Raw genomic sequence first — 25,126 nt, 5'->3', positions numbered from 1 at the left:
ATGCCCGGGCCGGAAACCTGACTGAAATCGATTCAACAAATCATGCTTGTGGAGATGTGAAAGGAGGCGACGATTAACAAAGTGTTCGATGATTTTAGACAAAACTGGTAGAATGGAGATGGGCCGATATTGGGAAAAGGATGTGGGATTAGAAGTTTTAGGAAGAGGGATAACATGAGCAAGTTTCCACATAGCAGGAAATGTACCAGTGGAAAAGGAAAAATTTATAATTATAGTTAAGTATAGTTTTCTTAGTTTGTTTTCCTAGTATTTTTATTATTAAATAAATTTTCTTGTGTTGTTCAGCTGAGTCTGCAGTCAAATCTGAGGGGGCTGATGATGGTGCGGACGATAACTCTGTTTTCGATGTGTTATGTGAGTACTTCCTTTCTTGGTAAATTCTTGTTTACCACTCTTAATACACAATGTTCTATCGCTAACTCACTTTGGTGGTAACTAGTGGGAATGACCCAACTTTTATATCCAGTCTGTACTGTACTTAGGTAAATTAACAGAAATTGCGTTTAAGAGATAAACCGGAGTTGTTGTTACCATGGTGTTGGGTGGAGCTCAGCATAGTTGCTTGCTGTGTGGGATTTTGAAATTAAAAAAGCCCCAATGTGTGGTGACCTGACTCTTCATGTATGCTTCATAAAGCGGTGTTTGTTCTGATGTTTATATAATAAAGTTTTGCTTCAGACGAGGAGCCCATACTGGTGGAGCAGTCGGAGGTCGGGGAAGAGAAGAGCGAGGAACTCATGGGTTAGTTCATGTTTTCATACATACAATGTATAATAGTGTAATTATACGGGTCTATAGCAATATAATTTTATTGTATTTATATTAAATTCCGACGTTCGTTTCGTTCGTATAATTGAATATGTGTCCGTGTGCCCGAGAGTCTAAAGTGTTGTTTAATAGTGTATGTTCTTGTAACAAAGTAAAGGTGAACGTTTTACAAAAGTGTATTCCTCATTCCTACATATGTCATACCACACATATGAGTAGGAATACACAGAAATATAGGACATTAATATTTCACAGTAATAACAATTTGCCATTGCTTTTGTCTTGTTTATTTTCTTTGACTCTAAATAATTATTTCTAGGGATGATTTTCAATCTCCTAAAAGGCTTGCTACACGGTCGCCGACAAGCCCCCAGACCGCGTGGCCTTGGCCGGTCCCGGACCGTGTAGACAGTTGTTACCAACAAAATTTGACCAAAACTGTCCAAGGACAGACCAAGGTCAGACGGTTAGAAGGCTTGTCGGCGACCGTGTAGCAAGCCTTTAAGCCTCCTAAGGCCCTCCACCCCACCCATAATACTAATTACTTGAAAGACTTACTTCAATGTATTTTCAATTGATACAGAGGTGCATTTCTTTCGTTTCTCTCTCTCTCTCTCTCTCTCTTTAGCCTTTTTCTACCCTTCGGGTGTAGGCCTCCTTCATTTTACGCCATTGGTCACGGTCTTTTGCAACCTGAAGCCACTTCCCCGCAGTCCTTTTGATGTCGTCGTCCCAACGCATCTTGGGTCTACTTTGGGGACGCTCTTCCCCCCATGGTCGCCACTCGAGTAGTCGTTTACTCCACGAGTCGGTCTTTCTTTCGTTTCTATTGAGTACAAAACAAAATAAATTCAACCACGTTTCCAACACTACACCTAAGGACTGTTCAGTTTACTAAGCGGACACTCTTACACCTCTTTTAATCGGCGAATTTAAAATCAATTGACGTACAGTTCATAACAATATAATTAACAATCCCTTATTTATCAATTGCCACATATTTGTTCCCATAATAGTCAAATATTTTTCCCGAAGGACCGAACAAATTTGGAACATAGCAAGTTAGTTCTGCAATTAGGATGCACAGGCTAGTATTCACTGCGAAAAATCGTAAATATCTACAAATTTTCCAAGTTAAACGTGAATAAAATAATTAAAACATTTGGAGAGCATCATATGCTTGAAGATTTTACAAAATCCCTGCACAGAAGCGGCCCGGCCAATCCAGAAACAAAAGCATTGTCATGCGGCTGTTAAAATCAATAAATTACTTATCGGTTCGCGAAATTCCTAAGACAGCAGGCGTTAGAGTAGGCACAGATTAAAATATAAGAAGTACGGACAATAAATGGACCCATAGAAAGAAAAAAATGGACAAAAGAATTACAGAGCAGCGAAAGCAATCGAAAAAAAGAAGCGTCAAACTGTACAACATTTTACATTAAGATAAATTTCGTAGCATTTTAATGGACAACGGAAAATGCATAAAATGTTGCTGTAGTACGTTACCAATGGCCCTGATGCTACCATGCCGTTGTAGAAGATCATATATTCGACGAGGAGAGTAACATCAAAATTGACCAATTCATGAAGAAAGTCCTTGTCTGGCAGGCAATTGGTTCCTGTGGCCTTAAAAAGTTTGTTCTATTTTGCGACATGAACTTTGGTTGCGACATTTACAGAAAATAATGCATCTAATAACGAGTACTTTCCGTCTATCAGACGCATAATGTCACCTCTTCATTTCGGCCTGATTTGGCAAGTGCCCACTATGCTGGTCAGAAAGTAAAGCTACTGAATTTGAAAAACATTGATTTCGTTCAAAAACAAGTCAACTCATCTAATTGCCCGGAGCTCCACTCCATCGAGTGGCACTAGACCAATGTGAAGATGCACTTAAAAAAGGGTAGATGAGAAGCTAAAACATTGAAAGAATTCAAACGAATGTTGTTTACAACTTGTCAAAAAGTGTCAAAAATTGATGTGCAGGCACTTGAACGGCGCAACCGTGTAAAAGTACGAAAATCTTACCGATGTTATTATATTATACTATATTTACATTAAAATGTTTTGCGTTGGTTTCCGTTTTTATTATATTTATCTAAATAAAGCGATTCCAGAATTAGAAAAATGTAATTTATACTTTTTTGTGTGTCCGCTTAATAAAATGAACAGTCCTTATATTACGAAATCAACAGATTTTTTTCTTATAGGGTATTTAAAGGCTAGGTTGTGATTGCTTGCCCTTAGAGTATGGTGAGAGCTGGTCAAAGATTGCATATACTCGAGAATTTAGCTCGAGAGTTTATCCACGAAAGCCGAAGATATCAAGAAGCAGATTTTTTTAGTTTATTACTATTTCAGTTTAAAAACAATTATCACTGCTAACATAACTGTCATCTGCTGTGGTGTGTATATCGTGTCGTAGATATAACTAATATTACTACATGTGACGCAGTTCCTTGTTATTGTTCCAGATGTAGACCCCCTCGTCAAGTCGGAGACGGATGATGTGATGAGCGACGGCGACTCGTCAGCGGCGGGTTAGTGCGGTCATGTTGTCCTGCTCTTCTCCTTTCTGCTACCATACATTCACAGTGATATTCAGAGGAAAGCCGTAGTCGTATTAATACCACGTAACCCACTAAATAAATAATACAACAGTAACTAAGCAATGAGCTTTAGGGCAAAGTATCAATCAACCACGTGTGTCATCTGAATTTTAGTATGAATTTGAATATACAGTGGAACCTCGATAGCACGAATCTCAAGGGAAATGCCAAAAACTTCGTACTAACGAATGTTTCGTCTTATAGATAGCATCAACTTAGGGAGATTCTTGCAGGTTTTTGTTCGTCTTAAAGAAGTTTCGAGTTACAGAGGTAATAAAAGACATGAAAAATTCGTGTTACAGGGGTAATTATAGAAACGCAGAAAGTACAGTCTTATTATCTTTTTCCAATTACAGAGGATCGTTAGTCAATAAATAACTTCGCGGTATGTGGTAAAACAGTACGACTATTGTAGAGGTCAAATTTCATTTATCGAGTTATAGAGGTAAAAAATTTACTGAATTAAATAGAAGATATTATACATAAAATATACAGTATAGTATATTTTCTACATACCTAATTATTTCAAAATAGCGACTCACTCTTTAAATACAGTCAACGACAAACGTGTTCGTTCCAATGTTTTGATTATATTGATATTTTCCAGAACTTCTAGTTTATGTGTTTCTTTACACACTTGTCCTGTTTATGAGATTCAGGTATTAATAAATTCTAGGCAAATGTTAGAACTAGTACTTAAAGTATCAAAATATTAATAGAGCACCGACCTACTAAATTGTTTACGACTTGTAAACATTGTAGTTTTTCGTTATAGAACGCTTCACGTAGCGGAAGCAGTTATAAAGTTGACCCAAAAATTTTTTATTAAGCTATGAGCTTCATCACATTTGTTCCTTGAGTAATTCTAAGCATTTCAAGCCTGGGAGGCAATAAGAAATGTGTGTCTACTCGGATTTGTAATGGATTCAAACTTTCAACCCCTTTTTAACCCTGTTAGAGGATGAATTTTACAAAACGCTGAAATTACTTTTCCTGTCTTTTAATAATATCCCCAAATACAAAGATTCAAGTTCCGCGTTCGAAATTTTTTTTGATATCCATACAAACTTTCAACTCCTTTTTCACCACCTTAGGGGATGAATTTTCAAAAACGCTGAAATTAGTTTTCTTGTATTTTAATAATATATCGTTTTACCAAGTTTCAAATTCCTAGCTTAAAATAAAACTTGAACCCCATACAAACTTTCATCCCCTTTTTAACCCCCCTAGGGGTTGAATTTCTCAAAATCGCTTCTTATCTCTTGTACACTTTATAAATGTAATCTAGTGTGCAAATTTCAACTTTCTATCTTTTGTAGTTTCGGCTCCGCGTAGCAAAAATCTCCAACCAAATTTTTCACTTTTTTACGTTTTTCTTGTAAAATTACTATGAAATTGAAAAAAACAAATATCAGCAATGAATTCTACGTCTTTGGTTTATACGAAAATGATACCAAACTTACCCTAGTACCCACCAGGATCAGAGTAGATTTTTTTTAAAGATGACGGGTGGCGGCCGTCTTTGTACACCACCCTCCCCCCCACTTCAGGCTAGAAATGCTTATAATTACTCAAATATCAGATGTGATGAAGCTCATAGCTTAATAAAAATTTTTTGGGTCATGTATGGCAGCGATACATAACTGACTCCAGTAACGTCGACTTCGCACATTGTAGTCATTATTTACAAGCTTAAATAATGGTTTGCGGACCTCACTCGGTATAGTTATTATTAATATTATTTAAAATAAACGCCTTATGGTGCGCAAATAAATTGAATAAATGACATAAATTGACAAAAGACTTAACTTTTTATTAAATCAGAGGTGATACAACAAGGAAATATCTGTCAACAAAATTTGGCTACCAGACTCTATCAGCTGAATTTTATATGGGTACACTACATAATTCCGAAATATTTTATGCCGAATTTTAGAATATCGAATTTTATTATTCCGATTTTTAAATGCTCGACCCATCATAATTCCGAATGCCGTAATTACCGAACGATGAAAATCACGAAGTTTTATATTTCCGAATAGCAAAACCGCCGATTTTTTAAAATTCCGAACCACATAATTCCGAATATTACAATTCCGATAGTGAAAAATACCGAATTTAACATTAACGATTGTTGAAATCACGAATTCCGAATTGTCATTATTCCGAAATTTTGAATTCCGATTTGACGTGATTCCGATTTTTTAAATTCCGAATTTGTTCATACTAAATAATGGTACCTACGTCGTTAAAGTAAGCAGAAATGCCTGTTAAAATTTCCTATTTTACATAATATTATAAGAGTTACTCACAAGCACAATTTTTCAACATAATTATGTATTATGTATGTTTCTACATAGTTGGTTTCTGTGAAGGTCGCAGTTCTAACCTAACCTAACCCATTTTTCAAGTAGCAGCTAGTTTCTGTGAATGTGGCAGTTCTAACCTAACCTAACCCACTTTTCTAGCAACAGTTGGTTTCTGTAAAGGTCGCAGTTCTAACCTAACCTAACCCACATTTCTAGTAGCATTTCGTTTCTGTAAGGGTCGCAGTTCAAACCTAACCTAACCTACTTTTCTAGTAGCATTTTTTTCTGCAAGGGTCGCAGTTCAAACCTAACCTAACCCATTTTTCTAGTAGCAGTTGGTTTCTGTAAAGGTCGCAGTTCTAACCTAACCTAACCCACTTTTCTAGTAGCAGTTGGTTTCTGTGAAGGTCGCAGTTCAAACCTAACCTAACCTACTTTTCTAGTAGCATTTTTTTCTGCAGGGGTCGCAGTTCAAACCTAACCTACTTTTCTAGTAGCATTTTTTTCTGCAAGGGTCGCAGTTCAAACCTAACCTAACCCATTTTTCTAGTAGCAGTTGGTTTCTGTAAAGGTCGCAGTTCTAACCTAACCTAACCCATTTTTCTAGTAGCAGTTGGTTTCTGTAAAGGTCGCAGTTCTAACCTAACCTAACCCACTTTTCTAGTAGCAGTTGGTTTCTGTGAAGGTCACAGTTCTAACCTAACCTAACCCACTTTTCAACTACCAGTTAGTTTCTGTGAAGGTCGCACTTCTAACCTAACCTAACCCACTTTTCTAGCAACAGTTGGTTTCTGTATAGGTCGCAGTTCTAACCTAACCTAACCCACTTTTCTAGTAGCATTTCGTTTCTGTAAGGGTCGCAGTTCAAACCTAACCTACTTTTCTAGTAGCATTTTTTCTGCAAGGGTCGCAGTTCAAACCTAACCTAACCCATTTTTCTAGTAGCAGCTGGTTTCTGTAAAGGTGACAGTTCTAACCTAACGTAACCCACTTTTCTAGCAACAGTTAGTTTCTGTAAAGGTCGCAGTTCTAACCTAACCTAACCCATTTATCTAGGAGCAGTTGGCTTCCGTGAAGGTCGCAGTTCTAACCTAACCTAACCCACTTTTCTAGCGACGGTTGGTTCCTGTAAAGGTCGCAGTTCTAACCTAACCTAACCCACTTTTCCAGTAGCAGTTGGTTTCTGTAAAGGTCGCAGTTCTAAACTTATAGTAGCATTTGGTTTCTGTAAAGGTCGCAGTTCTAACCTAACCGATTTTTCTAGAAGCAGTTGGTTTCTGTGAAGGTCGCAGTTCTAACCTAACCTGACCCACTTTTCTAGCAACAGTTGGTTTCTGTAAAGGTTGCAGTTCTAACCTAACCTAACCCACTTTTCCAGTAGCAGTTGGTTTCTGTAAAGGTCGCAATTCTAACCTAACCTAACCCACTTTTCCAGTAGCAGTTGGTTTCTGTAAAGGTCGCAGTTCTAAACTTACCCATTTTTCTAGTAGTAGTTGGTTTCTGTAAATGTCGCATTTCTAACCTAACCGAACCCACTTTTCCAGTAGCAGTTGGTTTCTGTAAAGGTCGCAGTTCTAACCTAACCTAACCCACTTTTCTGGCAACAATTCGTTTTCTTGGGGGTTGCAGTTCTAACCTAACCTAACCCACTTTACAGACAAAAGTTCGTTTTCTTGGGGGACGCAGTTTTAACTTAACCTAACCCACTTTTCTGGCAACAGTTTGTTTTCGTGAGGTCGGAGTTCTAACCTAACCTAACCCACTTTTCTGGCAACAGTTTGATTTCGTCGGGTTGCAGTTCTAACCTAACCTGAGCCACTTTTCTGGCAACAGTTGCTCCGCAACTGCTCCGGCGCTACGGGCATAGCAGCCTCTTGGCCTTTGCGTAACAAAGCGCATGCACTAATGCTCGCCTCAGCCGCTTCGGCTGCTCTGCGCTTTCCTACGGCTGGCGTGCTTCTTCTCCGCGCCTCTGGCTTTTTACATACACTCTAGGGGTAGGACAGACAAGACGACGTGGATAGTGGGGTGTTCCGATTCGGATTTTGGTTAGTGAGACTTAAAAAAGCGCGTTTAAATCTTATTTTGATAATCACGAATTTCATTATTCCGAATTCGCAAAAGATCGAATTTCTGAATACCGAATTACTTTATTCCGATCGGTCAATGATTTTTCGGAATAGACAAATTCGGGAAAAATATTTTCGGATTTTTTCTAAATCGGAATTTTAAGCTTTCGTCCATATGAAAATCGGATTTTAAGTTTTCGGAAATAACACAGTCGTGATTTTGTTCTTTCGTGGTTTTCAAAGTCGTAATTTCGATATTTCGGTCATGTGAAAAATCGGGATTATGAAAATCGAGGTTATGAAAGTCGGAAAAACGTATTTCGGAATATTTGGGTGTTCCCATTTTATATACCTAAATTATTATTTTTTTACTTCTTTTTTGTTGTTGAGGGTTAACTATTTTTTTTTTCTCTTTATTTTTAGAGCTTGTCACCGAGGTGAACATGTCGCTCCATAAAAAACCACAAATTAATATATTCTTACAACTAACTTATTCTACATACTAAAGCCTTTCGTACAAGCTGCAATAGCGCCACGGCGGCGTCCGACAGAGGAGCAGCCAGGACGCTATTGCAGCCCCCAACATCAAACATATTATTATGGCTTGAAAAAGCCAGTTGTATCCGAGCAGCTTCATTCCGGACACATTCCATTATAACATGGTACACGTCTTCTAATACATCACATTCATCACAATTAGGAGAAGGAACTTTCTTCATTAAATAACCGAATTTATTCAATGGGATATGTCCAGAACGTAGTCTCATCATCAATACAATGTCACGTCTATTAAGAAAACAATCAATCCACGGTGTCATTAAAGGATGAGGTTGGATCGTCTTGTACCAAATACCCTTCTCTGTTGATCTCTTATCAAAGTATTCTTTCCATAAAGTATAGGTTGTCTGTTTGGCTAAAATGATACAATCCGTATAAAAAGGCAAGGTATTACATTCTACTCCACCATGACAAGCCAGCCTGGCTATGGAATCCACTACTTCATTACCGGCTATACCTACATGAGATGGAATCCATTGCAGAATTATGGTCTTATCTTGCGATTGTAATTTATCAATGATATTTAAAATGGAATAGGCAACCGGGAGACATCGATTTTTCGTGGTACACCGAGGAATATGCTGCAGAGCACTTTTAGAATCGGACAGAATGACTATATGATTGCAATCTAGGGATTGAATGTAGGATAAGGCCTCAGCAATGGCAACCAACTCTGCGTGCATTATTGACATATCATATTTTATATGTAATTTAACCGATACGTTCGATTGAGAGTCATAAATCGCAGCACCTAATGAGTTTTTTTCCTTAGAACCGTCGGTATATTATGCAATAAAATCCAGAGTAATTGGTACGTAAAAAATTGTTAACAAAAGTTCTTAGGGAAACTTTGTCATACTCGCGCTTAGATTTGTTAATAGAAGTAATGTTTAACTTAATAGATTTAGAAACATCTATATGATTTACCCATTGGTCCAAAGTAAACATTTCTAATACTTTACTGGAATACATAGTTGTTAACTTATACATATTATGAATGGTAAGAAGAAGAGGTTTTTTATTTCGCAAAGTGTCTCGAACTTGTAAGTCATTATTTAATCCATCTAAGAGTTTGATAGTTGTGTTATCTTCAAAAGATCTAGATTTTAGCCAAAACTTGGATGCCAAATAGATGCGACGAATGTACAACGGTTGTACACACAATTCGCATTCCATTGCGTGTATAGGAGTAGACTTAATCCCACCAAAAACATTCTGTAAAAAACTAGCCAAGTCTCGATGGAGCTGCTTGTTTATCTCTAAAAAGTAATGAAATCTAGACAAAGTCGTGCCAAGTCTAAGGTTCCTTACTGCGATTTCTTTATTATTATAGTTAATGTTGTGTGACTTGGCCGTTGAAGGGTACACAAGGGTACAAAACCAGGTGCTCCATGACACCATTGCACCAATCTGTCGCCAGAACCGCTACCCATTGACGATGGAAAATTGCCACTTGGAAAACGTTGATTCAATAACCAGTCAATTGTAGGCTTGATAAAGCTGCGTATTTCAATAATACTTATGTATGGGCGAGCCTGAAACAAACACTTTTTTTTGGTGCAATGGGTACCCTTGTGTACCCTTCAACGGCCAAGTCACACAACATTAACTATAATAATAAAGAAATCGCAGTAAGGAACCTTAGACTTGGCACGACTTTGTCTAGATTTCATTACTTTTTAGAGATAAACAAGCAGCTCCATCGAGACTTGGCTAGTTTTTTACAGAATGTTTTTGGTGGGATTTCACTTCTTTTTGTAGAAACGTGGGCATATTGATTTATATTATTAGATTTTCTTATTTAACACATTTTTTTTCTTTTTAGGAGTAGTTTTTTTATTATTACAAATCTTTCTTTTCTTCTTTTCCGGTTCTGATTCTTGTACAGTAGCAACAGTTTTTCGTATTGCCCATTCATTAAATCTAATAATTAAATAATAATCAGTAATCCGTCACTAATCATCATATAATGACTTGGCAATCGCACAATAATGCTTTACTCGTACCGTACTCGTAAATATGTGTAATGCTCAAACTGCAATTAGCGCTAGCGTTATGTTCAATTAGAATTATTTTTAATAGGTGACGATGATCCTTTTGTCATTATGCAGCCGTGCGATGGCCAAGTCATTATACGTATTACAAATTAAAGATATCTTATTGATACGGTTTTAACACCCCCTGGCACTGATTAAAATAACCGACTTGGTTTCACATTACATCTCAAAACTTTTTTGTAGTAAAAGCGTTGCGAGACTTGCACCTTTTTACATGTAATGTTTTTGATGGGATCTCATCTCTTTTTGTTGGCAGTCCTTCTTTTCGGGTACTCATACCCATACTATGTATACACATATCATAACTAAACATATCTTCATTCATACTCACATCGTACATCGTAGTGTACCTTTACTTTACCTACTATTTGTGGGAACTGCAACAGTAACTTTGTAATATCATATATTTATATGGGATTACAAACTTACTTATGCAGTTCTTAGATCTTTAAAACGTGACTGATATTGCAATATTTTTTAGGTTTTCCCTTTATGTGGCCATGAAACCCTAACTCTGTACCAAATTTCAGCTCTCTGAGTTTATGGGAAGTACTAGTTCTATTCTGATGATCATGAGTGAGTTTCATAAATGCGAAACTTTGCTTTCGCTTAACTTCGGAACTAAATGACCTACAGACTTGAAATTTTGGATTTTAAGTATGTGATTATAGCTTACTGGATAACCAAAATTTCTGCGTTCTGGTCTTATCCAGAGGTTCTCAAATAGGGGCCTGAAAATGCGGCGAAATGGTTCCAGTAAAGGATGGTACGGCAGTGTTTGCTTCGCGCTCGACTTGGCGGGGGCACTGCCGTGCCCCCCGATAAAACCGCCGATAGTCCTCAATGACTGATTTTGAATTTTATCGAGTTTGTACAAATGAGAATCGCAACTATCGTCGTAAAGAAAAGACGCATAATCTATTCGACTACGAATCACAGCAAAGTATAATCTTCGGAGATGTTTTGGATGGACACCCCATCCCGGTCCAACTAGAACTTTTAAAACATTGGAATATTTCTGAATCTTTTGAGATAATTCGTTAATATGTTTTTCCCACCTAAGAGATCGATCCAACCACATTCCTAGATACTTAACACACTCGACTAACTCTATTTTTTTATCATTAATTTTGATGCTTACAGGTTTTCTATTAATGCCTTTTTTAAATACACATAACTTAGTTTTAGATGAAGATATTTCAAGACCGAGATTATTCAGACATTTGTTAAAAACATTAAGGGACTTTTGTAATACATCCTCGGCCTCCTCTATAGATTTCTTTGTAACATATAAAATATAATCATCTGCATACTGTGAAAAGTAAACACTTGTAATTGATTTTTGAATATGCAAAGTATAAACATTAAAAAGCAATGGCGAAGTAGGATCTCCCTGAGCCAACCCGCGACCAGTTGATCTTCTTAACATAGATGCATCAGTTTGTATTGTGAGGTATCTTTCCTTTAAGAAATTCCATAGATATCGACAAATATGATGTCCAACTCGTAGCCTGTCAAGTATTTCAATTAAAATGGGAACATTTACATTATTATATGCATTTTCAATATCTATGAAACACCCCAAAGTGATCATATTTTTTGAAAATCCGGTCTGAATCCGACTAACTAAGCTACTTAAATTATCCAAAGATGATCGACACTTTCTAAAACCAACAGTTTCTTCGGCAAACATACATCTTTTTTCTATGAACCATTCCACCCTCCTATTTATCATAGAATGAAATATTTTACACACACATGAAATTAAAGAGATTGGTCGAAGAGCAGAGTCAGAGGAGGGGTCTCTTCCGGGTTTAGGTATCGGGACTACACTAATTTCTCTCCACTGAGTAGGGACAAAACCTATGGAGTAGAAATTATTGTACAATGATAATAGTAAGAGTTTTCCTTTCTCGGGAAGATTTTTAATCATAGAAAAAGCTATCCCATCATGACCCGGAGCAGTATCTTTTGGTTTAATGCAAGAATCTAATTCATGTAATGTAAATGGTTCGTCTATAACCGTGCCACCAGACTCAATCACTGGCGTCGGCGGAGATACATAATCTGGCGTGAGAGAACAAAGAAGATTATGAGCTTTTTCTGCACTAACAGGAGGCCGAGAAGACCTATAGCCCTTTACCCATTTCATCCGAGACCAAACTTCAGAGGCTGATGAGGACTCGCTTATGGAGTTGCAAAATTGTTGCCAACTTTCATTTCTACGCGTTCTAATAAGTCTCTGAGTGTCTCTTATCTTAGCCTGAAGTTCCTCAAGATTTTGTGGTGTAGGATTTCGTCTGAACAATGAGAGAGCTAAACGTCTTTCGGCAACGGCTTTGGATAAAGCCTGGTTCCAGTATGGTTTTGGTTAGAATTTTTTTGCTGGATTATTGTTAATTTTAATATATGGTATGAAAAGATCAGCAGCTTCATTTATAATACTTAAAAAACAATTATATGATTCTTGAGGAGCTTCAGGCAAAGACAAATCAGCAAACTTATTTTCTAAATACATTCTGTACTCATTCCATTGAGCCTCTTTATAGTTTCTCTTTGGTACAGCAGAGTTAACACAAGAGTTTAAATATGTAGAAATCTTTATAATTAGGTGATCGCTTCCTAGTGATTCTTTCATAACGTTCCAATTAAATGCAAAATAAAGATCAGTAGATACTATAGAAATATCTGGAGACGACTCCTGTAACATTCCATTCACTAGGCGCACTCTTGTGTGGCTGTGATCATTAAGAGAAACTAGATTACAGTCCACAAGAGAATCATATAGTTGAGTGCCGCGAGTATCCGTTTTATATGACCAGTTGGTGTGATGGCCATTAAAGTCACTCATGATAATCACGTTATGTTGCACGATTGGAAAAATAAAATCCCAATCACTCTGCTGAGTCACTACGGAAGACGGACAGTAAACTGAAATCACGTTTTTAATTTGATCACAATTAAACACTTTAACGTAGACAACTTCTACACCAGGATTAGGGTGTTGAACACGACAATGCTCAGACTTAATCGATTTATGCGTAAGGATTGCAACACCACCATATCCATCCGATCTGTCCGCCCTATATATATTATAATTACTAATGCGAAAATAACAGTCGGAATCTAACCATGTTTCACTAAGTGCCGCTATATGGGTTTTCTCCTGAATAAGTAGATTTTCAAATGATACTAACTTTGGTCTAATACTCTGTGCGTTCCATTGCAACATGTTAAGTCTGCACTGCTTTAAATTACTAGCCATCTGTGGCGTTAAAAAAGGATTTTAAGCAGGATATGTCAAGTATATTCTTCATAACAAAAGATAAAAGCCATTCTAATCCAGTTTGAACCCCTAATTTTATTTTTTCAACTATCGTCAAGTTTTTCATGAATATGATATCTTTTAACTTATCAATTAGTGAACTAAACTTAAGTTTATTTTCACTTACTTCCTTGGGTTTGCTCGTTATTTCTGGTAGAACGTCATTATCATCAGTTTCCATACTTGATAAGTTATTATCAGATATACTGTCATCTTTTTCTATCACTTCGGCCTTCCTGCGTTTAGGTTTAGTACGGCTTGCCTTTTTAGATGGAGTAAACGATATATTTTTTTTACCTGGGGCATCACTATGAACTTCAGCTTGGGTCACCACTACTTTTGCATATGCTGGTTCGATTACCGCAGGCTCCACTGTTGATTTTTCAGCCACTGAAGTCGTCTCAGTTGTCCTAAGCGTAGGGGGAAAGTTTTCCTGATAGATTGATGCCGCTGGGGCTGGCGGGCTACTAGAACCTGGTTCATATTTATTCAACGCCTTTTTATATGTACTATTAAATTCAGCCATAATCTTCCTTATGTTTCTTTCTTTTTGGTAGAGTGGACAAATTTTGTCTAAAGCCATGTGATTTCCTGAGCAATTACGACATGTGAATACAGTTGTCTCGCAATTTGAATGTTGGCCTCCACACTTAGGACAAGTAGATTTTTTGGAACACGTTTTCTTTGTATGACCATACCGCCAGCAATTGGCACAAAGTGATACTGGAAATAAGTATGGTTCAACCTTAACTCGCATTTCATGTATATAAACGTAAGGTGGTAATATGGGACCTTTGAAACATACACGTACGGTCTCACTGTCCTTCCATCCTGATTCATCTGAACTTTTTCTACTTAATCTTTTTACTGAAACTATTTCTACTCCGCATGTCATACTCTCTATTATATCTTTTTCACTTAAATCTAAATCCACATCCTTAATAATGCCATAAGAAACACCAACCTCGTATGTTTTTTGGCACCGCCAGCCCAACTCCTCATGCACAGCAACCTTGGACATAAGCCGCGCAGCGCTGGTTTCATTATCAAATTGGACAAGCACTTTATATGAATTAACGTACCTGACTCTAATGATACCTAGAATATCATGACTTTTTAGCAGCTTCGCTAGCGCAAATTGTTTTGGCAGCATATCTTTGCAAGTAATGCTTATTTCTGTGCCCACGGATAATTCTGGGTTAAACACATAACGGCGTTTTGGATTTTTGGTAACTAATGTCCATTCAGCGTCGTCCTTCCTCTTGGTTGCATAGGAATGTTCTGTCGTAATTACTGTCTCAGTACTAACCTTGGGAAACTGTCTTGCCTTAAGCTTACCCTTGACCTTAGGTGAACTTAGGTCAACTGATGGATTCGGTTCACCATTATCAGTCGTCATTTCCTGTAACTCGAAGTCCATATCACGTTGTGTTAAGTCCATGGAATCATTTTTTAGGATTGTCTCGGAGCTATTTACGTGACTTGTAGTTTCATTCGCGCCATCACCTTTATTGTGGGACATTGGTTTCGGATCCCGACTGTAACAGTCGGGACCGCTTCAAATTTATGAAAAACCAGAAAGTTAATTATTTAAGAGTATCTTAAAACACAAATAACTGAAAGACACGCGTTAATTGAATATAAAATTAATAATTTTACACAAGAGTTTTCAAAGGGATCCTATCTCATCGCATAATAATTGATTGTCATAAGGTAATGTTACGCATAAATTTCTTTTCGCATATTTTTTCTCCAGCTGAAACAGAAAGTATTTTCGAAAATATTTTGCATAGGTTGTGTAGAATAGGGTAGGTTAGGTTAGGTTTGTGTTATAATTTTTCTGAAATGTTAATATTTCCAGCACAATAACAAGTATGCGAAGTGAGTTTTATGCGTAACATTACATTAGGACAATCAATTATTATGCGACCCAATATGGACCCGTTTTCAAAACACGTCTTGCCGCCATAAAAGGTTTTTTTTTTTGGAGGGTTAACTATAAAATGATGTATCTTAAGTTGCCAGACACTGTTGATGGTTGCAACCTCCTGCCAGAGACCCTTAAAAGTTAGGTATGACACTTACTCACACGCAAAATTAAGTTTATTTCCTATACAAATCCTGTATTAAATAGTAAAAGTACAGTCTTTTTATTTATTTGTGTTCCAGTGTGTTCAGACGGCAGCGCCGCCCGCGCCAGGGAACAGCTCGCGATGGCTTGTTCCGTGGTGCTCGAGCGCCTCCGCGGCGACGCGACTGTTCACGGTGGAGGCAAACCATATGGCTGCGATTACTGTGGCAAGCATTTCGGAAATAAATATATTTTAAGGAATCACATATTAAACACACATTTGTCGATCGGACAGAAACCATTTGCTTGCGATTTTTGTAGTTCTACGTTTTGTACCGAATCGCTTGTAACAGATCACGAGAAGAGCGAACACGGTGTTACAAATTTCATGTGTGCTGAATGTGAGTATACAACAAGTTCCAAGAAAAGTTTGGAGACTCATTTAAAGAGTCACTCTTTGGAGAATAAGTTAAATTGTAGTCACTGTAGTTACACAAGTTCGTGTAAAAGTGATTTACACAAACACCAAACAATACACATGGCTGGAGAGCCTTTAAAGTGCAGTGACTGCGATTTCAAATGCAGTGTCGAATCAAACCTGAGACGTCACCAGCAGACGCACAACCGGAGGGACCAGAGAATACTCACTGGAAAACAGCTTTACAAATGTAGTAAGTCTAGGTCAGTCTTACGAAAACATGACAGGACACATACTAGGGCGAAGCCATTGCAATGTAGCCAGTGTGATTATAAATGCGCTCAGAAAGGAAACTTAAAAAGACACCAGAGGATACACACTGGAGAAAAACCTTATAAATGTAGTCATTGCGACTACAAGTGTAGTGTTAGTTCTAATTTACGAGATCATGAAAGGACACACGCTGACGAGAAGCCTTTTCAGTGTAGCCAGTGTGATTACAAATGCATTCAGAAATCATATTTAAAAAAACACGAGAGGATACATACATGCGAGAAGCCTTTTCAGTGTAGCCAGTGTGATTACAAATGCATTCAGAAATCATATTTAAAAAAACACGAGAGGATACATATATGCGAGAAGCCTTTTCAGTGTTGTCACTGTAATTATAAATGCAGACTGATATCACATTTAAAAATACACGAGATGACACACACTGGGGAACAGCCTTACAAATGCAGACATTGTGACTACAAGTGCAGTCAGAGTTCAAACTTACGATACCACGAAATGACACATACTGGCGAGAAGCCTTTTCAGTGTAGCCACTGTGATTATAAATGCAGTCGGAAATCATATTTAAAAATACACCAGAAGACACATACTGGCGAGAAGCCTTTTCAGTGTAGCCAATGTAATTATAAATGCATTCGGAAATCACATTTAAAAATACACCAGAGGACACACACTGGCGAGAAGTCTTTTCAGTGTAGCTACTGTAATTATAAATGCAGGCTGATATCACATTTAAAAATACACCAGAGGACACACACTGGAGAACAGCCTTACAAATGCAAACATTGTGACTACAAGTGCAGTGATAGTTCTGCCTTACGAATACATGAAAGGACACATACTGGCGAGAAGCTTTTTCAGTGTAGCCAATGTGTTTACAAATGTAGTAATAAATCAAATTTAAAAATACACCAGATGTCACACACTGGCGAGAAGCCTTTTCAGTGTAGCCACTGTAATTATAAATGCAAGATTAAATCACATTTGAAAACGCACCAGATGACACATACTGGCGAGAAACCTTTCCATTGTACCCAATGTAATTATAAATGCATTCGGAAATCAAATTTAAAAATACACCAGAGGACACACACTGGCGAGAAGCCTTTTCAGTGTAGCCAATGTAATTATAAATGCAGCCTGAAATCACATTTAAAAACACACCAGATGTCACACACTAGCGAGAAGCCTTTTCAATGTAGTCACTGTAATTATAAATGCAGACTGAAAGCTCATTTAAAAATACACGAGAAGAAACACACTGGAGAACAGCCTTACAAATGCAGACATTGTGACTACATTAGCAGTGATAGTTCAGCCTTACGAATACATGAAAGGACACATACTGCCGAGAAGCCTTTTCAGTGTAGCCACTGTGATTATAAATGCAGTCAGAAATCAAATTTAAAAATACACCAGATGTCACATACTGGCGAGAAGCCTTTTCTGTGTAGCCACTGTGATTATAAATGCAGGCAGATATCACATTTAAAAATACACGAGAGGACGCACACTGGAGAACAGCCTTACACATGCAGACATTGTGACTACAAGTGCAGTCAGAGTTCAAACTTACGATACCACGAAATGACACATACTGGGGAGAAGCCTTTTCAGTGTAGACACTGTGATTATAAATGCAGGCTGAAATCACATTTAAAAATACACGAGAGGACACACACTAGGTAAACAGTCATTGTGATAAATCAACCCAACGATGTCACCAGAAGACGCTTGGGCCAAAGCTTAAAACGCAGCAACAGCGACTACAAGAGCGGCCTGCAGTGCAACAGCACCTGCGAAGACGATACACACGGGAGAGAAGCCTTATAGGGAACGGTCGGGTTGGAGGCGATGCCACATTTTGACCTAAATTTGTGTATTTAATTAGTTTTAGTTAAGTTTTAAGTTAGGTCAACGCTGAAAATCAAGGCTATGCCGTGGGAATCCGGTTTAGGGTATTTTTTGTGTAATAGTTACTCGTATGTCATTTGTCGAATGTTATACAAATTGTATTAAAGGAATGTATAATGTATTTCTTTTTTTCTTAAATCGGAAAGTTAAACCTGACATTGACACTTGACGGCAATAAGCAGGCGGCTCCTGTGCTGCCCCCTACAGCTCACGCGCGCTCCCGTGTACTAATGTAATCAGTGCTATTATCACCAGGCAATTTAAACATGTTTTAGAAAAAAAAAATACCTAAAAATTAAAGTGGTGAAGTATATTCTAGTATATTAGTGTGGAACGTGTAGTAGTGAGTGAGCGCTGCGAGCGAAGTGGTGAGACATGTGGCTTCCGAGCCGGGGGTCGTGGGCTCAAACTACAGACACCACCGACTTACTCGGAACTTATATAGATGTTAGAATTAGAATTATTTTATTCGTAAGCACAAACAAATGAGACATTACATAAGTAATATAAAAGAAAATACAGAATAAGATTAAAGTGCCAGGAAATGGCCTCATCTCAGCATGTTGCTGGCGGCTTCGAGCGCTGATCTTCCGATGAGACTATCAAATGAGAGGAACCACGGAAGGTAACAGACAAGAAGAAAAAAGCAGCTAAGTGCGAGTCAGACTCGCCCATGAAGGGTTCCGTAGCAGCAAGTAACAATAAAATTGCGGTTTACGATTTATGACGTATTAAAAAACTTACTAGATCTCGTTCAAACTAATTTTCGGTGGAAGTTTGCATAGTAATTAATGTACATCATATATTTTTTTTAGTTTTATCATTCTCTTATTTTAGAAGTCACATTTTACCACTTTGGAAGTGTATCTCGCGCAAAGTATTCAGTTTAGAAAAAAAAAATGATATTAGAAACCTCAATATCATTTTTGAAGACCTATCCATAAATAGTATAAATACCCCACACGTATGAGTTTGATGAAAAAAAATTCCCAAAAATTTATTTATTTTTTATTCTATTTTTGTGTAAAAATCTTAATGCGGTTCACATAATACATCTACTTACCAAGTTTCAACAGTATAGTTCTTATAGTTTCGGAAAAAAGTGGCTGTGACATACGGACGGACAGACAGACATGACGAATCTATAAGGGTTCCGTTTTTTGCCATTTGGCTACGGAACCCTAAAAAGACATAACGTAACATACAGTTAAATAAGAAAAAGTTGCACAGCAAGAAGATACAACATAACGACTAAATTAAAGTATCGTTTGATATTTACCAGTTGCTTTGAAGTTTGCTCGCTTAAGGAAAATCTCACGGGGAAGCCTGCATAGTAAAGTAATTGTATTACAAATTTCGAAGGTCTCGGTGCCCACAGCGGCTTGAGCCTGCTTTGTTGTTAGAAAATATAAGGAGTGACTTTGTATTCCACTATAATTAGTATAATTTACTAGAATTAATTGATGTGTACTCGTATCCTCCAATAAAATAATTATTTTATTTTACTTCTTTTTGAAATACCTATCCTATGACATCCCACACCATAAGGATAAAGCGAAAAAAAAACGATCCCCACTTTACGTATAGGGGAGGTTTACGTGTAGGGGATTTATTTTTAGTTTACTATTATACGTCTGCATGATTGATTTATATGTCAATGCCTAATTGCTGCTTTCTAGCACTAACGGTCACGGAGCAAAGCGGCGGACGGACAGACAGGCATGGCGAATCTATGTATTAGGGTGCCTAGTTGACTACGGAACCCTCATAGGATCACTCGTGTCTGTCGCCCCTCTGTTTCAGCCAGAGTGCTACGAAACTGCCGATTTAAGGCCAGAGAACACCGGCTGCGTGTGTGTGACGTGCACGGGCGGCGTTGTAGTATACAGACCCTTATGAGAGACGGCACACCGCTTGCGTGATGTGTGCGTGTGCGGCTCCAACATTTTAGCGCACGCACACGCGCACGTCACGCACACGCAAGCCGGTGTGCACAGGTTTTTAGTTGAAATTCGGTGCGTTAGGTGGGGCTGCTTCTGAGAATATACATTTTTACATCCCTCAACTCTTCCCCGTAACTACTTGGCCTAAAATTAAAAAATAAATACTCACGACATTGGTTCTTTACATATAAACAACAGACAAGCCCGTACTCGCGAGTCCGACTTACACCTTTGTTGCCCTAATATGTCCACTCAATATCCTGATGAAGGCTGGGAGCACACCGCGGCAGCGCACCTGCTCGCCGCGTGTACTGGCCCGCGCTGACTTGAAGCATTTAATATTGATGGCACCTCCACTCTCCCCCACGTTAGCAGATTTGCGGCTCTACATTATTCAGATAAGGGAAAGGTAGTCAGATTCAATAGTAGCGGATGAAACAACGCGTCTTAAGTATCTGCCACCAGGAATACTTTTCCAAATAGAGATAAATCTCCATAGTTCGTGTCAAAAAGCATATGTTAGGTACAGTTTTATTGTTCTACATATGTATTTTTGTGAAGCTATAGAAGAGAGAGCTTTTGCTGGTGATGCTGCTGACTGAACAATACGGCACACGTGTCGGCGCTCTTACACTTCCAGAACATGTAGACACACAATACTTACCGCTGCGCCACACCGACTCGGCGCCTCGCCTCGAGAACGGCCGGTACGTGAACCCGCACTAAGCAAGAGTAAAAACACAGAAACGGATCACATCACATGTCTGTCAAAGCGAAGATGACAGCTAAAGGCATAGATTAGGAATCCTCTAGACGGAGTTTAGAGCAATTATTTCATGTAACCGATGCTGCCAAAAATGCGGGGGTGCGCGGGACGAGGTGAGCGAAGTCCCGTGCCGTGATTGGTCCGTTCAAACGACGAACGAGTTCACGGACGTCACACAGACACTTTCGACTCGAACATGGAGTAAAATTACCGTATGCGTGGCAGCGGGGGTAGTGCGACTATGCTCAGTCTAGAGGATGTTTTGTCTGTGGCTAAAGGTATTGGAGACAGTATGAACTTATTTGGGAAACGGTTTACATCGCTTGTGATCCTATATCTATCTATATATATAAATGCAAGTGTCCTGACTGACTGACTGACTGATTCATCAACGCAGAGCCGAAACTACAAAAATAGAAAGTTGAAATTTGCACACCAGAAAACATTTATAAAGTGTAAAAGAGATAAGAAGCGATTTTGAGAAATTCGACCCCTAAGGGGGTTAAAAAGGGGATGAAAGTGTATATGGGGTTCAAGTTTTATTTTAAGATAGGAATTTGAAACTTCGTAAAAAGATATATTATTAAAATACAAGAAAACTAATTTCAGCGTTTTTGAAAATTCATCCCCTAAGCTGGTGCAAAAGGGGTTGAAAGTTTGTATGGATATGACATTTTTTTTCGAACGCGGGACTTGAATCTTTGTATTTGGGGATATTATTAAAAGACAGGAAAAGTAATTTCAGGGTTTTGTAAAATTCATCCCCTAACAGGGTTAAAAAGGGGTTGAAAGTTTGAATCCATTACAAATGCTTAGAAACTTCTTAGGAAGACGTAATAACTGATTACAAAAAAAGTAATTGCAACGTTTTTGGAAACTCAAATTCTAAGGGGGTTAAAAAGGGGATGAAAGTTCCGTCTTGGGGTGCAAATTTTATTTTAAGCTTCCTAGCTTCAAGCTAAGCTAGTTTCAAGTTCCTACTTGAAACTTTGCGAAAAGGTATTAAATTAAAATACAATAAAACAAACTTCAGCGTTTTTGTAAATTCATCCCCTAAGGTGGTGAAAAAGGGGTTGAATGTTTGTATGGATTTCAATATTTTTTTCGATCGCGGGACTTATTGAACCTTTGTATTTCGGCATATTATTAAAAGACAGGAAAAGTAATTTCAACGTTTTGTAAAATTCATCCCCTAACAGGGTTATAAAGGGGTTGAAAGTTTGAATCCATTACAAATGCTTTGAAACTTCTTAGGAAGACGTAATAACTGATTACAAAAGAAGTAATTGCAACGTTTTTGGATACTCAAATTCTAAGGGGGTTAAAAAGGGGATGAAAGTTCCGTCTTGGGGTGCAAATTTTATTTTTAGCTAGGAACTCGAAACTTTGCGGAAAGGTATTAAATTAAAATACAAGAAAACAAACTTCAGCGTTTTCGAAAATTCATCCCCTAGGTGGTGAAAAAGGGGTTGGAAGTTTGTGTGGATATCAATATTTTTTTAAAGCCAGGAACTTGAAAATTTGCGAAAAGGTATTTAATTAAAAACATGAAAACTAATGTAAGCATTTTTTTTTTAATTCATCCCCTAAGGTGGTGAGAAAGGGGTTGAAAGTTTGTATGTAGATTAAATATTTTGTGAGTGCGGAACTTGAATCTTTGTATAAGCGCATAATTATTATTAGAATACAAGAAAAGTAATTTCAGCGTTTTTAAAAATAAATTCCTTAAAAGGGTTAAAAAGGGGTGAAAAGATGTAAAATGTTGAAGATAAGATTCCACGCGGACGAAGTCGCGGGCAACAGCTAGTTATTAACAATTATTACATTTACCCTTTTTCAGGACACTTTCTGCTGAGAAAGATAATATGTTGTCTCCTTCTTAACATTCAACATAGCGAAAAGTGTTTGGCGAAGGGATACATATAATATCCCCTGTATCATTGCAGCAAAAACATGGTAACTAGATATAAAGATAAATTAATACATTTTGGTAGTGGTAGGTATCCAGACATTGTTGAGACAATCCATACTTAATATTACAAATGCAAAGGTGTATCAAACACAGTGCAGAGTTAGCTTAGCCCGACTATGTTCCTCCCGCGAAGTAGGTTCCCTCACCCTATGACGCAGTAACACTACAGGAATGAAAAGTAAAACTTCAAATGTACATCACCAACATTTTTATTTATTTGAAAATGGTGTAGTGTCAAAAATTCATAACTACTATAGTCGCACCAATAAAAGTTTGCAGTGGATTTGATAGCCCACGCAGTGTAAGTGTTATTTATACGTCATAATTTCATAGAAGTTTGACGTCTAAAATGACACTAGCACTGCGTGGGCTATCAAAATCGCTGCAGAATTTTTACGGTCTAACTATAATGTTCTTTTCGGCCGCTGTATTATATATATTAAACAAAATAACAAAAAGTCCGTATGCATTGAGTGTTGACATATTATCCGCAAACAGGTTATAGTTTTTCTTATATCTCAAGTAATTGTGTAAGGCTGCGTTTCCACCAGAGATGTGTTTGTTAAGAACCAATAGAATCACAACACTGAGCGAGGAAAACAAATGAAGTGATTCTGTTGGTTCTTAAAACCACATCTCTCTGCGTAGCGCACATCTCTGGTGAAAACGCAACCTTAAGAAGCCGCTCGTCCTGCGCGACATACGCCGGCACGACACCGGGAACACATCGTGCACGCGCGTGCAAGGGAACCACGACACACATCACACAGCCCACACCCGACACATGCTCCACCGGTAACTGGCGGATCATATTTCCCGTCACTTGCGGAACTAGGGGTTTTTGCCAGGATGTCTCCTTCTAAGATGTCTTTGTAAAGCGTATTTACATCCACTCCTGTAGTTGCAGTGGATACAAATAAAAGACTTCTCGTCAGTATGTATAATCTGATGTTTTAGCATGTTTCTTTTCCGATTGCTCTTGTATTCGCAATTGCTACATATAAAATGCTTCGCCCCAGTATTTTCACTAGGTGTTTTTGTAAGTTTGATCTCAGAATGCATTTGTAATCACAGTGTTACATTGAAATGACTACGCCACATTATGTATCATCAGGTGATTTTGTAAGTTTTATTTCTGACTACATTTGTAATCTCAGTAGTACACTGAAAAGACTTCGCCCCACTGTGTGTCGTCTCATGTCTTCATAAGGCTGAACTATGACTGAACTTGTAGTTGCAGTGACTACATGTGTACGGCTTCTCTCTGGTGTGTATCCTTTGGTAAACTAGTCTAGACTTTCCGATTGCTCGTGTAATCACAGTGGCTACACTAAAATGGCTTCGCCCCAGTATGTATCATCAGGTGTCTTTGTAAGACTGACTTCTGACTGCATTTGTAATCACAGTGGCTACACTGAAATGGCTTCGCCCCAGTATGTATCATCAGGTGTCTTTGTAAGACTGACTTCTGACTGCATTTGTAATCACAGTGGCTACACTGAAATTGCTGCGCCCCAGTATGTATCATCAGGTGTCTTTGTAAGAGTGACTTCCGACTGAATTTGTGATCACAGTGGCTACATTGAAATGGCTTAACCCCAATATGTATCGTCAGGTGTTGTTGTAAGTGTGACTTCTTACGGCATTTGTAATCACAGTGGCTACACTGAAATGGCTTCGCCCCGGTATGTGTCATCAGGTGTCTTTGTGGGTCTGACTTCTGACTGCATTTGTAATCACAGTGGCTACACTGAAATGGCTTCGCCCCAGTATGTATCATCAGGTGTTTTTGTAAGTCTGCCTTCCGACTGCATTTGTAATCACAGTGGCTACACAAGATGGCGCCACTGCCTCTAATAAGGAGCTAATACGTATCGCTCTGTTTATTATTTATTTTATTTAAATAGAAACTTGTTTGAAAGTATATGTGTTATTAAATATTAAAGTATATGTGTTATTAAATATTATAATTGATTAAAACATTGTGAAAATGCCCCCAAAAAAAGATAAATTAAAGGATAACTTAAAC

The 25,126-nt window shown here is 37.9% G+C and overlaps 2 protein-coding genes across 2 annotated transcripts in view; both read left to right on the top strand.

Moving 5' to 3' along the window:
* Nucleotides 1–25,126, top strand: part of LOC134673871 (oocyte zinc finger protein XlCOF6-like) — a 233,302-nt gene that overhangs the window by 110,120 nt on the left and 98,056 nt on the right. The gene's annotated exons all lie outside the window — the stretch shown is intronic.
* On the top strand, nt 15,898–19,608 carry LOC134673848 (oocyte zinc finger protein XlCOF6-like). Its single transcript, XM_063531886.1, has one exon. The coding sequence runs from the start codon at nt 15,933–15,935 to the stop codon at nt 18,189–18,191; it is 2,259 nt and encodes a 752-aa protein (XP_063387956.1). The 5' UTR covers nt 15,898–15,932; the 3' UTR covers nt 18,192–19,608.

This window comes from Cydia fagiglandana, chromosome 19 (assembly GCF_963556715.1).
Source record: "Cydia fagiglandana chromosome 19, ilCydFagi1.1, whole genome shotgun sequence".
NCBI classification, from domain to species: Eukaryota; Metazoa; Arthropoda; class Insecta; order Lepidoptera; family Tortricidae; genus Cydia; species Cydia fagiglandana.
This window is presented reverse-complemented; position numbering and strand designations above follow the sequence as displayed.

Excerpts from the sequence above, each read along its gene's own strand:
- LOC134673848 (XM_063531886.1), top strand. The coding sequence starts at position 15,933 with ATGGCTTGTTCCGTGGTGCTCGAGCGCCTCCGCGGCGACGCGACTGTT.